Here is a 15,592-nt window from a genome sequence, read left to right as displayed (position 1 = left end):
CACAGCCACATCCACATGGCTGCGAAACCCCTCCAGGAATGGGCACCCCCTGCCCTGGGCAGATGTGCCAAGGCTGGACAGCCCCCCCAGAGAAGAAATCCTCCCTGCCTTCCAATCTGAGCTGTCCCTGCCTGGCTGAGGCGGGTGGGAAGAGCCTCCCTTGAGCTCTCCCTGCCCAGGGCAGGCGTGAGGCTCAGCTCCAGGCCACCACACGGGTCTCAGGCTCTTCCCCCAGCAGCAGCCAGTGCCCAGGGAGCTGCCCTGCCCAGGCTGGGACCCCTCCAGGAACACTTCACATCAGCACAGGTGACACACACGCCTGGACAGCAGCTGCTCCCACACCCCCCCAAGCTCATCTGACCTTCAGCAGCATCACGTTCCAAGGGCTACTCAACTGCTCTCATCCCGTTCTATTTTTGCCTGGCAGATTATTTCTATTTAATCCATTAATTCCCTCCTTTTACACGGGTGTGACATCTCAGGGTAAAGGGAAGGGGGCAGGGGGCTGAATCAGCTCTGTCAGCCTGGCTCCAGCTGTGTGTCAGGGCAGGGCAAGGTCAAAGCAGCTCCTCTGCCTCCTGTGCCATGCAGACGACCTCTGGCTTGGACTCTTTCAAAGACATTTTGGAAATAAGAACCACAGAGGAGGGGGGAAATCACGAAGCAGAGAGCAGAGGAATGAGCTTTCAGGTCTCACCAGAAATGAGTTTTCAGGGCTCTAACTACCAGTGAGCTGCCAAGATTGGGAAAGGAAGATGGAGGGTCAGATTAGGTTAGAGAAATGGAAGAAGTTTTTTACAATGAGGGTGGGCAGGCCCTGGCACAGGGTGCCCAGAGCAGCTGGGGCTGCCCCTGGATCCCTGGCAGCACCCAAGGTCAGGCTGGATGGGCTTGGAGCAAACTGGGATGGTAGAAGGAGGGGAAGAGAGGAGCTTTAAAGCCCTTCCAACCCAAAATATTCTGTGATTCCATGACTGTGATTGCTGGGAAGGGCCAGAGCACCCAGACAAGGGCACAGCAGACAGGGCAGCCAAAGGGACTCAGGAGTGGATGTGGAAGATGGAGAGTGCAATGGTGGGAAGGAAGGGAGAGGAGGAATTTTGTGCTGTTCCATGCAATGAGCACAAATGGCCTGGAGGATTTGTTTCCATGGAGCAGGGCAAGTCCTTCTGGTTAGCAAAGTAGGGCATCCAAATTCCCCTGGCTCTCATGGTTCAGTGACAGCACTCAGCCCCTCTGCTCAGCCTCCTCCCCCTCCAGAGCACACCAGATAAATCACCCACAGGCCCACGGCCATCTGGCCACACAGCAGGACAGAAACCCAGAAGCTCTGCAAAACTGCAGCGTCCTGAAAGTGCCACCAGAGCACGGGGAGGCACTGCCAGGCAGGAGCAGAGGTGTGAGGGTGCCCGGGTCAGGAACTGCATCCAGACCCACTCCGTCCCCACCCACTGCAGGTCCTTACAGGGAAACCCTGGATCAAGGGCTGCTGGCAGCCAGGCAGCTGCTGGATGGATTTCAGTGCCTGGGAGGCAGGCAGAGCTCTGAACAGGGGTTAGTGAGGCTGCAGCAGCCAGCCCTCTGCCCACACCAGCCCCAGCCCAAGCACAGGGTGCAGAAACACCTTCAGCCAGGGGTGCCAGCCTGCTCCAGAACCAGGGAGGACACTCAGGGACACACGGGGACACACAGGGGACACACAGGGACACACGGGGACACACGGGGAGGACCATTCTCATTTTTAAGGGAGACCAAATGGCCTCCTGAGCCAAACCAGCGGGTACAGAGCTGGCAGAGCTGTGTGCAGGGACAGGGAGCACAGACAGCTCACGGAGCTGAGTCACCCTGGGCTCTGCACCCCACAAACTCCTTCTGGCCCCGGGAAAAAGGGAGCAGGGGAGCTGCTCTGGCAGGGCTCCCTCCCCAGGGGCTCTGGGCACGCTGCCCTGAGCTCTGCTGGGTCCCCTGGAGGCACAGAGCAGGTGAACAGGCAGGGAAAGATGGATGTGCAGCTGATGGCAGAGAGCATCCGAGGGAAGGGGAAACCACAGAGGGGGCAGAGACTGCTCTGTGCAAGGGCTGGAATGGGTGTGAGGAACATCAGCTGCAATTTATACCAATTACTGAGAGAAATGCTGAGGCTGCAGATGAAAATGTCGTGTCTGAGGCAGCACCAAAATGAACCAAGCACTGAACAGCGACCCAGGCCTGGCCCTGGCTCTGAGGGAAGGAGGGAAGGGACTGGGGCTGCAGAATTGCAATTATGGCAAATCCAACCTACTGGGAAATGGCTCCATTAAGGGTTTTAAAACACAGGACATAAGAGGCAGGACCAGGTGCAACTGCTCCTCTAGGAAGAAAAACAAGCGCTTTCCTGACCCAGGGTTTTGATTGCCTGAACTACAATAAAAAGATTTTTATTTTTAAGGGCTCTTGTTGACAATCTTGACAAGGCAGGACCTCCTTACTCCTGTATTTCTGCTCCAATTCCCCCTTGGAAAGACTCACCCTGCACATTCTGGCTCAGGGAGAAGAGCTGCCTGGTCCCAGGTGTCACCTGATCCCTGCTGAACTTCAGGAGAGGTCCCGAGGTCACCCTGCAGTGCCACTGGGGTGGGGACACGGAGTGGGCAGGAGGGGACACACCCTGAGGGATGCAGGCACTGCCTGGCACTGCTCTCCACGGCCCCAGGTCCCACCAGCAGCTCTCTGCCCCTGGTCCCTGCTGGGTGCCACCCTGGGGTCCCCACACCGAGCCCTGTCACCCCCAGCCCAGGATCACCAGCATCTCCTGCTGACCCTCCCACAGCTCAGCCACCTTCAGGGCTCAGGCTGGAGAAGAAATACTCACTGCCTTCGCTCTGGCTGTCCTTGTTGGAGTTGTACACCTGGAAGACACAAGCAGAAAGCCTTGTGAAGACCCCGGCTGCAGCTGGTGCCACACAGCGTGGCTGCTGCCAGAGCTCCCCCAGCAGGTCCCCAGACACCACCACGACCTCCTGCACACAAACATTGGGCTGGCCCAGCTCGGGAGTTATTTAAAATACTGACTGGGACAGCTCTTGAAATAAAGAATGCAAATGGGACGGACCAGGTGAAAACAGAAATTAGAGGCTTAAAAATGGAGGTGGGGTTGGACTGGATGACCTTTAAAGGTCCCTTCCAACCCAAACTGTTCCATGATTCTGACTCCTCTCCTGAAAGGCACATACAGAGGATGTAAACTTAGAGCAAAGCAGGCAATTCCCTCATGGGCATTGCAGGAACCTCTGGTAGGTGCAGCTGGGGCAGGGAGCAGGCACCACCCTCCTCAGGTGCAGCCTGAGCAAAGAGCCAGGCAAAGAGCAGGAGAGGAAAAGAAATGTCATTAACTTAGAGAGCACAAGGGGTGCAGCAGGATGAGGCACTGAGTGCATCCAGCCCTGCTCCCAGCACAGCCACCACCAGGGCTCCAGCCCTCCAACATCCACACTCCTCCTCCCACCCCACCACCACAGCTTGGCTGCTGGAGAGCAAAGGGACATCTCAGCAGACACAGTAAAAAGGGAAAACACTGGCAGAAGGTTTTAATCACCATGTGAGGGCACTTGAAAAGCCCAGGATAATACCAACAGCAGCTGTAAGAAGATCAGCCCTCAGACAGGTTGCATTTCTCCAGCTCAACAGAGTAAAATGGTTTAGAGTAATCCTTCAGTGCTCACCAGGAGCGCTCCCACACGGCCCAGAGCTCCAGCAGCACCCTGGATGTGGCTGAGGGGGCACAGGAACAGCACCCAGGGCTGTGGGCAGCAGGGCTGGGAGCCCCTCCAAGGGGAGCTGCCTGCATCACATGCTGCCTCCCAAAATAGCCAGCAGGGCAAGCCTCCAAAGGCCATGTTGATAGCAACACCAGCAGCAACGGGGGAGGCTGAGGGCAGGGCTCTGCTCCAGCATCCCAGCCTGGCACCAGCAGGAGCTCTGTGCTTCCCCAGGGTCCCTGCTGGGGGATGTCCCCCAGGAGCTCCATCCAGCTGCAGGACGAGCCTGGGGGCTGCCTGGGATGCCCTCAGAGGGTCAGAGCCAGGCTCAGGCACTGCTGGCACTGCTGGCACACCCTGCTGCTCACCCCCAGCACCAAAACCACCCAGCAGGGCCATGTGCCACAGCACATGTGTCACAGATGTATTTTATGAAAAATGCTTCTGCTAAGATTCTTCTCCTGAGAAGCTGAGAGGCCTCAGAAACGAAATGCAAACAATGGTTATCTGCTGCTGTGGAATGCAACAGGTGCATCTGTGATTGGTGTCATGTGGTTGTTTCTAATTAATGGCCAATCACAGTCCAGCTGTCTCAGACTCTCTGGTCAGTCACAAGATTTTATTATCATTCCTTTCTATTCCTTGCAAGCCTTCTGATGAAATCCTTTCTTCTATTCTTTTAGTACAGTTCTAATATATAATAATTTTCTTTTAATATAATATATATCATAAAATACTAAATCAGCCTTCTGAAACATGGAGTCAAGATTCTCATCTCTTCCCTCGTCCTGGGACCCCTGTGAACAGCAGCACAGGCACGCCAGCAGCAGGGCACATGAACAGATCCCTTCCCTGGAGGTGACCCAGCCCCAGGCCATTCCTGAGCTGGGCACCAGCCTGGGCACAGCAGGACGCCTTGGACCAGCTCCACCACCCAGCACGTGCTCGGGGAAGCACAAACCCAATGGAGCAGCTCAGAGCTGGGCTTTGGGCAGGGACTGACCCCTCCAAGGAGCTCCTTCCCTCTCCCCCTCCCAGGACACCTGGCTGTGTAACACCACACCAAGCAGAGAGGATTGTTTGCAGAGAAAATCCATCAGCCACATCTGGCAAGCGGGGGATGATTCAGCAGCAAAAGCAGCTGCAGTCAGCAGGAGAGTTCTCCTCTAGGAGCAGTGTTTATATCAAGAGAATTAAATGAGTGGAAAGAGGGAAGGAAAGCACCCGCGGGCTCCCCTGGCAGCAGCGCCCACCACAGCCAGCCTTCCCCAGGGAAGGTCCCCTCCAACCTCAGAGCCTCTCCTGGGGGCTCCCAGCAGGAACTGGGGCTCAGCCTGTCACTCAGAGTCACCCAAACTTGGGATCACTCACAGACTTTGTGCCCTGTCACACACACACACAGGTAACACTGAACACAGCCAAGGGTCAGGCTTGGAGCACCCTGGGGCAGAGGGAGGTGTCCCTGCCCATGGCAGGGTGGGATGAGAGGAGCTTTAGGGTCCTTCCAACCCAAACCATTCCAACTCCTGGTGCACAGCACAGCAGCTCCAGGGACATCCTCTGCCTGCACATTCGCTCTTCCAGTCTGGATCCATGAAACAGCAGAGGTTGTTATCACCAGAGACTGCCCTTAAAACAAGGGAAAAGGGCAGACAAGGAAACACAATATGCCTTTGCCATTAATTGCAAAGTGTGCACACAGCAAGAGGGAAGTTTCACACAAAGGTCAACAGCAGCCATAAAACACAGAGACACTGCCACCCTACACCATCTTACCAAGGACAAACCTTTTATCCCTTGTCTCTGTTAATCCACTAACACAACTCTACACCAGCAGGGTTTTAGCCAAGCCCCAAGTCTGCAATATCCCTTCCTTTTCCAAGAAATACTTCTCCTATTCTGCCTCAAGTCTTTTAGAGGGAGATTTTTCTGGGTAAGAGAAAGTTTCCAAGTCTGAGGAAAGGGCTGCTGCATAAGAGCTGCAGGAGTGAGGCTCCTGCAGTGGCCCAAGGGTCACCCCTGCCCTGCTGGACCCCTTGGGCTCGTGCCTTGGCAGAGGTTCTCCTGCCCAGCCTGGCCCGGGGATGCTGATATTCCACTCCTTCCAAAACAGCTCTGATAACAGGCAGGGCTTAAAGCAGAAGATGCACTTGAAGATTAAGCCTCACACATGTGAGTCAGTTCACAGACCAAGCTCCCCCTGGGAGAGGGTCAGAGTTCTACAGATGTTCTTGCTGTTCCCACACCACACAGAGCACCAAACCCCGGGCTGCAGCACCTCTGTCCTGGGAGAGGTGGGCTGGGAACACCTCGGAAAAGCTCTCCTGAACCCTCTTGCACACAACTGCCAATGCTGCATTTGACTTCCCTGCCCTCAGCCCCTCTCTCAGATGTGTCTGCACCATTGCCATGCCCAGGCTGTGGCTGCCTCACACACCCAGCCCTGGGCCAGGGGGGCACCAGGGGACAGCACAGTGCCACTGCCAGGGTGACAGCATCCAGCACACAGCGCTGGGAGCTCTGCCCAGCACGGGGCAGGCAGGATCTGCAGACACACACATCACCCTGTCGCAGACATCTTCTCATGAAAATCCTTTCCTTAGGATTTTTCCTCCTGAGAAGCTGAGAGGCCTCAGGAACAAAATGTCAACAATGGTTATCTGCTGCTGTGGAATGCAACAGGTGCATCTGTGATCAGCCCATCTTGGATGTTTATAATTAATGGACAATCACAGCCCAGCTGGCTCAGACAGAGTCCGAGACAGAGCCTTTGTTATCATTCTTTCCTTTCTATTCTTAGCTTAGCCAGCCTTCTGAAGAAACCTTTTCTTCTATTCTTTTAGTATAGTTTTAATGTAATATATATAATAAAATAATAAATCAAGCCTTCTGAACATGGAGTCAGATCTCCGTCTCTTCCTTCAACATAAGACCCCTGTGAACACGGTCACATCACCCAGCACGGGCCAGACAATAAAACACCAATAAATGAGTGTGTTCTTATGCCCACACGCTGTTTGTCCTGTTGTTAACACACTCTGGAGGAAACAACCCCAAACCCAGAGAGTGTCTCGTGAAATAAAAAGCTTCTTTCACTTTCCAGCATTAGTCACTGACAAAGGGTGGGAAATCAGAGGGAAGAATCATTGCTGGGAGGTGAAGGGGCTGTGGCCCATGGACACGTGTGGGAACAGGCTGGGTTATAAAACTCCCAGAATTGGGACCAGTGACTAACTGGAGACAAATCCCTGCCCTGCAGCACTGCCATGCTTCAGCATCTCTCTCACACTAATATTCCCTTTTGATTGTATTTCCAGAGCCAAAATATCCTCCCAGGCAGTTCCAGAAATGATGCGTATAGAAAATATATCTATAGAGATAGTACAAAACTTACAGACCTTGATGTCTTGTACTTTACTTTGTTTTCTAAACTCCTACTGTAGATAATCAAATATCCTGAACAAAACCAGATTGTACAATTTTTTTAGCAGAAGCTACTGCTGCTTCATTCCTGCAGGATAATTGCTGTCTGGAAGCTTAAAGAAGACCTTTGCAAGCTATTATTGAAAAATTCCGAGATGCATCTGTAAGTAATCCAAAAAGATAAATTTTATGAGAGCAGTTACAACTCATGACTACTTTGACACTTGCACTATGCTCAATGATGAACTTGATATTTAAGATAATTCATCGAAGAACCAGTTATTTCCTTTGCTGAGACATTTCACCAAGTGCATGCTGTGTTTGCAGAGGAAATGGTTCTATAGGGATGATTAAGAGCTCTGAGATGTTGGAGGCTGTGCTAGAGGAACACACGGCCCAGGAGGCAGCTCCTGCTCCCCTGGGGCCCAGGGATGAGCTGGGGTCACCCCTCACAGCCACTGCTGGCTCCTGGATCCATGTCCCAGCTTCTCATGGGCCAAAGCCTGGGCAGGAGCAGCAATGCAGGCGCTGCACCTGCTCCTGCCCCCTCCAAATTCAGTCCTGCCACCACCACACACCCCACACTGGAGCTGCGCATCGTGCAGACGTCAGCTGTGGATTTTCCTCATCAGAAATCCTTTGAAAGACACCATCTGGAGCCCCAAACACTCCTACAGCCCCTGACAGCCACCATCTGGAGCCTCAACCACCTCCACAACCACTGATCGCCATCGCTGGGAGCCTAAAATACTCCTACAGCCACCAAGAGACACCACCCAGAGCCTGAAACACCCCTCAGACACATCCAGAGCCTGAAACACCCCTCAGACACCACCCAGAGCCTGAAACAGTCCAACAGCCACTCTTCATCATCTGATGCACTTTCTGCTTGTGCACAGATAAATCATGATGAATTCAACCCATCAGTTTTCCAACCTGATCCTAAACAAACTTTGCACACATGACGTGCAGAGAGCAAGTGGGTATGTGAGTGGTCTGGGATGACACTGGGCTGTGGGAAAAGGAAAGGAAAAGGAAGTAGCTGGGGTTGGAAGGGGAACTACAAAAAGATGACGTTGCATAATTTCATTTTTATTTCCACATTTCAGAGGTCACGCTGTTGCCCGTGGTGCTCATTAACCTCCACAAGACACGGGCTATGATTTCCTAAGGCACTTGCTTCGTTTTAAGTTTCATTCACTTTCCTTTAAAATGCAAAATGGCCCAATCTAAGCTGCCTCCCTTGGAGGCTGCAGTGTTCAGCACAGTTCCCAAAATCCTTCAAATTCCAACACCGGCGTGTGATTCTGCCTGATTCCTCTAAAATCTAGAGGAAAGGCTTGCCCAGCTGCTCAGAGGAAAGAGGGGTTTCAGGAAAGCTGGAGAGCAGGAGCCAGCAGCCCTGCTTTGCAGACAGGGGGATCTCCACGCAAGGAGGATTTCAGCTCCAAGCCCTGGCGTGGAAGATTCCACCTCACACTCCCTTCCCTGGTGCTGGGACCTTCCCTCCCAGCCAGAGTTTCCATTTGGACTCTCAGAATGGGCCAGTCCTGCCAGAGTTCCCTGGTCTCCCTGGGGGAGAGGGGTGTTTGCAAGGTCCAGAGCAATGGGAGGAAATGCTGCAGTGTTATGCAATTTCCTTGTGATTCATTTTCAGAAATCCTCAAAACAGCCAGGAATGAGTCTCTCAACTCTCAGCTCAAGAGATGCACAAGCCCAGGGGGTATAAATAGATATGACATTCCCTCAGAACTGGTAGCCCAAGTGGGCTGGGGAGCCATGGGCAGGAGGAGCACAGACATTCCACACGAGTGTTCTGCAACCCTTTTATAAGGGCAAATGGGCTGGAGAGCAGAGCTCCAGCTGCAGCCTGGCCACCCTGGCTGACTCGGCTGCTGCTGGGTGTCTGCAGCACCCCATGGCTCACAGAGAGCCCTGCCCGAGCAGGGAAAGCTGGGGATCCCACACATCCCTCTCCACACCTCAGCTGCCCTGCAACAGAAGGAACAAGCCTTTCCTCCTGATGCCTTCCTCACCACGACACCAGGGATGTTCCTGGTCGTGTCCCCACAGCCCCCAGCCTGTCCTGCAGGGCCCTCCATGGGCACAGGGGTGCCCACAGCAGGGCTGGAGCTCTGAGATGGCACAGGCCTGGGGCAGGGGGCACCCTGTACCTGTCCCTGCAGCAGCAGGAAGGGCTCAGGGGAAGAATGGAGAGAAGGAAGAAGAGAAAAAGGAGATGGACCCTCCAGACCTGCCCCTGAGCTCAGCACTGGGAGCTGCTTCACTGGGACACAGCCCTGGAGCAGCAAAGCTCATGTACAAAAAGCCTGTTTCCTTGTTAAAAGCAGGACACCTGGCAACCTTGATGAAATCAGCCCTTGTTTCTGGCTCTGCCTTATCAACCCTGTTCTATTTCTGTCTGAGAGCCAGGTTTTCGTACTACAAGCAGGATTTTCAGAGCTAGACTACACTGTGTTGTGGTTAGAAATAACCTGCCCTGCTCTGAGAGCCAGAAGGATAGAGACAGGAGTATGATCTCTCCCAGCCCACAGCCCTGCAAACCTCTCTGCAGCAGGAGGGGAGGGAAAATTATGCCTTACTTTCCCAAGTGGAGAACTTGGCAGGGCAGCAGAAACCCACTGTGAAATGCTGGTTTATGTCATGCAGACGAAGCTGTTCATTTGGAAGAGGGTGGCCAGGGACCCTGGCAGCTCCTTCCTTCCTTCCTTCCTTTCCTCCCAACCTACTGTTCATCCCAGTCAGAGCCATCTCCCACCTCGTGTCCCCTTCCTCTCTCCTGCTCCTTCCTTCCAACACAAATTCCAGCTTCAAACTTGTACCCTGGGCCTGATCAAAGGACAGAAAAGAGAAATCTATCACAAATGCAGCATCTGGGGGACTTGAATCCCCTACATGGGTCTTGCTCCTCTGTCTCTGGGAGCTAGCTAAAGGATGGTTCTAATTAACAGCAAGCCCACATTTTATTACAAGTGCAGGCATTCCCAAGGGCCCTGGAGCCGAGGCCAGCCGGGCTCCCCGCCAGCCAGCTGGGCTGCTGAGCTCAGCGCAGTTATATAACCCTGTTTGTCACCCAAGGAAACAATCACCTGGGTCAGGACTGGGGGAAAACCACCTGGGTCAAACTGCCAGCTTGCCACGGCTCACACAGAGCAGGGAATGCAGCAGCAGCCCCTCTGGGGCTGTGTGGGAGCGAGGGGAGCCGAGCGTGTCAGACGCGCGGCAGCCTCGGAATAACACAGCTAAAGGTCAACTGCCCCAACAAAATACATTTCTGGAATAACTAAAGCGCCTGGAGTTTCCCAGAGCGGCGTTTCTAAGCGGGTCCAGCGAAGCAGACATGTTGGGACCACTCAAATAACTGATTAAAAGTGAAAACTTGTACTGCTCTAAGCTTCCCCCAAGTTTTCTGGGATGCTTGAGCAACAACTTGCACATCCTCCTCCGGCAGCTCTGCCTGGAGCCCGGCCAGCACACACGCCCTTCCTCCTCCCAACGTCTGCTGACGAACACGGGCTCTCAACACATCAAAACCAGCCTAATTTTAAATGACAGTGTCATCTTTATTTTTAAAATAACTGTAACACAGCCGTGCCTGGCGTTCCTCCTCTGTGAAAGAGGTTTGACACTGCCCGGCTGCTCCGAACAAGGGCGGTGGCTCCGTGCCAGGACTGCCTCAGGCACCACTGCCTGGAGCTTTAAGGACTGGGACATCCCTGAGCTGAGACCCCTTCCAATCCCCCTTTTGCACCTGGGGACACGTGGAGCAGCACAGACCCTGAGCTCTGGGGAAAGCAGCAGAAAGGGGACACAGTCCCATCCCTCCTCTCCCAGAGAGACTTCTTGAAGCCCAGGGTGGCTGCAGAGGTTTCTTGGCAATCCTGGGATGTGGCACAAGGTTCTTCCCTTGGACCTGGGGGCCAGCCCAATGGGGCTTTAAAGGCTCCTGCTGTCCCTCTCCAAAACTGCAGCAGCACGTTTATCCCTCTCCAGACAGGACCAGAAATTCCACAACACTCACAACCTCCCTGGGAAACCCTCAGCCCCGCCTGGACCAGCCCAGGGGCTGCCAGCACTCCCCACCACCACTTCCACCATCCAACAGACACTGGTGAGAGACAGCATGGGACACATCCACCCTGCCATGGCCTGAGCCTGCTCCTGCCTGCTCCTGATGCCAGTCCTGCTCCTGATGCCAGTCCTGCTCCTGATGCCAATCCTACACCTGACCCCAGTCCTGCTCCTGATCCCAGTCCTGCTCCTGATCCCAGTCCTACACCTGACCCCAGTCCTACACCTGACCCCACTCCTGCTCCTGATCCTGCTGAGCCCACCTCCACACATGGATCTGCCAGGAATGACAAAACCAGGGTGAACAGAGAAATAAAATTATCAAAACAACAGAGTCCAAAGACCTTCTTCTGGGGCTGCAGCTGGGAGAAGAAAAGCCCCTGGGTGAGGGAAGGTGGCGGGGCTGCAGCAGGACGGTAAATCACTGCTTAAAACCAAATGTAAGACCCAATAAAGGAGGAAATAATGGAAGAGGCTGGCTTTGTGAGTCACTGTAGCATGAACCATTTACTTTAATTTTTAATTTAAAGTAGGAAACAATACTCTAATAGTCTATTTAAATTGGCAGGGAAATTTGTTCTCCCAACATGGAGCTATTCCCTGAATTTCTACATGTTTGTTCAATTGCCTGATCAAATCACTCGAAGCAGAGGTGATAAAGAGAGGAAAGTGAGTGTGCTCTCTTTGGTCTGTCACTCCAGCTGAGGCTCTGTGCCTCCCTGCTGAGGCTGCCAGCATGGCTGCAGGGTGGACAGCACGTTCCCACCGAACCATGACACGAAATCACTGGATGCAAGCACCCTGCTCCCTGCCCTGAGGCTGGCTCACCTCTCTGGGCCCAGGCTCACAAACAAGTTGCTGCAAGCAGCTGCTCCATCCTGTTCCACATCTGTGCTGCAATCCAGGTTCGATTATCCCCGTGGCCCAGGCACTCACAGACCCAACCCACCCCTCAGCACCACGCTCACCCCAGCCTGAGTCCAAAACCCACCTGAACACACCTGCAGCAGAGCTGGTGGCTGCCCCATGTAGGAGATGTGTGTTGTGCCATGTGCTGTGGCCCAGGACCCACAGCCACATCCCCAGCCCTGACCCCTGGGAGCTCCTCTCGGGGTTATCAGCAGTGACAGGAGGAGATAAGTGACTGTCACTGGGTCCCCACCAGAGGCAACATCTCCCAAAGGGACAGCAAAACCCAACTGGTGTGCTGGGACCAGCCAGCCCAGCATCCAGGCAAAGCCAAACTTCCCCAGCCAATTTCTGCAGCACAGGCCCCAAGGAAGAGCAAGGAATGCATTACAGACACGGTGAGGTATTCACACCAGAGACAGGAGCTCTGCTCTGCTCCTGGACACCCCAACAGCACAGCTGCAACAAGAGGTCACTAACTTGCCAGAACTGGGTGGGACAGCACTTTTAGGTGTGTAAAAGCAATCCAGAGGGCTCTTTTCTCTTTTAAAACTTATCTATAATGCTTCTCTAAGTATTTTTCTCTGAAACAGCTTCTTAAGCAGAGGACAAACCCCAGCAGCCACAGGGACTCCAGCTGGGCGAGCCGTCAGCCACTGAAGCAGCAGTTGCTGGAACCAGGAATGAAAGCCTGAAGTCAAGGCTTAAGACCTCACTGGCTTAAGTGCTTTAGAAGCAAAATAAAAGCTAACAAACTCCATGTAAAGTTACTGCTATTACAGGCTTAAAGGGTTACCAAACAGGAGAGGGAGAAGGAGGGAGCAGCAGCAAGAGCACATGATCTGAGAATAACACGGAACACGCCATGGACTGTGCTTCTCTGGGGATCCTCTGCTACCACCTTGTCCCCAAAAAGGACAAAGAATTTTTTGGGGAAACAACATTGAGCTGTGGGATGCAAAAAAAGCCAAGCAGGGGCTGCCCTGGGCCAGTTTGGGTCCCAGTGGGACTCAGCATCACCACAGCTCCCTGCACTGGGGGTGGCACCGATGCCCCCAGAGCACGGAGAGACTGAGCTCCAGGTCAGGGAAAGTTCACTGGGTTGTCTGGGCCGGGCAACAGAGCGCAGGCAAAGAGAAGCAGCAAACAATACAAACTTAGACATAGGAGTGGGCAGAGTGGGGAAAAAATGTTCTGTTCGCTAAAGAGAGAGACAGGGAGATGGAGAAGCAGCAACAGGAATGACTCAGGTCATAGAGAACAACAAAAGAAATCTGCTGTAAGCAAACAAACCCAGGCAGGATGAAGGCCATGAAAACCTGCAAGACAGAGTACACAAAAAAACATATTTCCCAGAAAGCTGACGAAAACATGTCTGTGGGATTGAGAGTATAATCAAAGCTGAGCATGAAAAGGGCTGTGAGGAAAGGCAGAGCAGAGGCAGGCAGGGAGCAGCCCCTGGGAGAGCAGAGCAGGGAACACGGCGATCGATCGCGCCGCTCTCGCCCACGGGCTCCCCGTGCACAGAGCTCGGGCCACAGACACCGTCTGTGCCCAGAGATGCTCTGGGTGAGGCTTCTCCTGCCATCCCTGAGAACTGACATGGACTGAATTCACAGGATAGAGCAGATCTGCAGCTCCAGTGAGTCCCAGGGCAGTACAAGGGGTTGGGAGGTGACCAGCGGGTGCCTGTCCTTCCCCCTGCAGCCACACTGGGACTGAAGTCCTTCAAGTGAATTTATTTTTTGAACGAGCCAAAGTAACAGGAATGCCGAGGTTGAAAGCACTGGAGTGAGTTCAAAGGACAGCGTTTCCACTGGGAAATAAATCTCTCACCATTTTGTATAATTAGACAAGGAAAACGAAAAACTATTCCAGAAAGAATTCCCAGAAGCAATATCCAAGAAGGAGGTGAGAGGTGTGCTGGGCAGGAATGTGGGGCTGGGCTCTGCTGTCACTGCCACAGGAACACGGGTGGCATCTCCAGAAGCAGGGCTGGAGGAGCTCCAGGACCACCGACAGATGTGCCAGGACCACGGACAGATGTGCCAGGACCACCGACAGATGTGCCACCAGGGGCACTGGGACAGGGGCAGGAGCTCCAGAGGCACATCCAGAGCGGCACCCAGCCCATGTGGAGGAGCCAGCAGACCCCGAGGGGACACGCTGCAGGAAGGAGAGGCAGAGAACAGGGGAGGGACACGGGAGGGACACGGGAGGGACACGGGAGGGACACGGGAGGGACACGGGAGCCTTGGGGCTGTGAGTCTGGGGACACAGCCGGGAGGTGAGCGCTGTCCCCACTCGGAGCAGCCCCTCAGCCCCTGGTCACATCGCTGCCCGGGGCTGCGGGTGCGGTGTCACCTGGGGCACAGGTGCCGAGAGGGGCCGGTCTCAGCTGCCATCTAGTGGGGAGCGGCCACGGCTCCGGCACCGCTGGGGAAAAGCCCTCCCAGCCCATCATCCCCACCCTGTCCCCAGCCCAGAACACCGAGTGCCACCTCCAGCCCTTCCTTGGGCACTCCAGGGATGGGGATCCAACCCTCCCGGGGCAGTTCCAGTGCCTGAGCCCCCTTTCCATGGGGAAATTCCTGCTGTGCCCACCCTGAGCCTGCCCTGGCCCAGCCTGAGGCCGTTCCCTGTCCTCCTGTCCCTGTTCCTGGAGCACAGCCCGACCCCCCCAGCTGTGCCCTCCTGGCAGGAGCTGTGCAGAGCCACAAGGGCCCCCTGAGCCTCCTCCTCCACACTCATTCACCACAACCTTACCTACATGCTTACCTTGCTCTTTGCCACAAGACACAGCCCAATTTGTGCCTCTCCTAAACCCACAGCCCAGCACAGCCACCATCAGCCAACAGAGCTTTTATTCCTGACTCAGGTTCCAAGGAAGTTTCAGAATCGCCCTGGCCTCCACCACATAACATTTGCAGACTGCAACAGCAGAGGAGAAAATCCATAAGAAACTGATCCTGAGTATCTTAACAAAACCAAACACCGCTGCTCCGCCATGGAGTTAGCAGTTTCTCCTGTTTCCAGCCTCTGCAACATGGAAGAAAACCCAAAGTCAACACGGGGGCTTTATCCAAATGAATAACAAGTGGTAAGAGTTAACAGCGTGATGAGGGCTGTCTGGAGCTGCTCTGACTGTGAGACACAGCGTAAATCTTCTCAAGTTGTGACAAACGTCTTGGCTAATGCAGCCACATTCTATGTTTAAATCTCACTAAGATGTAATTTGACATTTGGGTTTACTTTTTTCCTTATAATTAAGAAACAAACTCCAGTCCGCGCTAATCTCTGCACAGCCTGAATTTGCTCATGGAATTACCATCCCCACCGTGCCAATCCTTCCCCACACTCTACAGTCAAATCAAAGGAAAACCAGACATTCTTTCCAGTAGGGTTCTCTAGTTACAGAAGTACAGTCAAAG

At 54.0% G+C, this 15,592-nt stretch overlaps 1 protein-coding gene across 1 annotated transcript in view; it reads right to left on the bottom strand.

Annotated features, from left to right (window-relative positions):
• The window catches only part of ARHGAP26 (Rho GTPase activating protein 26), a 101,548-nt gene that overhangs the window by 49,190 nt on the left and 36,766 nt on the right, over positions 1–15,592 (bottom strand). The window contains exon 12 of the mRNA XM_030957789.1: positions 2,852–2,888. Coding sequence (XP_030813649.1) covers positions 2,852–2,888 — 37 coding nt within the window. The remainder of the gene's footprint in view (positions 1–2,851; positions 2,889–15,592) is intronic.

The sequence above is a fragment of the Camarhynchus parvulus genome, chromosome 13 (assembly GCF_901933205.1).
Source record: "Camarhynchus parvulus chromosome 13, STF_HiC, whole genome shotgun sequence".
Taxonomy (NCBI): domain Eukaryota; kingdom Metazoa; phylum Chordata; class Aves; order Passeriformes; family Thraupidae; genus Camarhynchus; species Camarhynchus parvulus.
The sequence above is the reverse complement of the archived record's forward strand: the minus strand, read 5'-3'. Positions and strand labels throughout refer to the sequence as shown.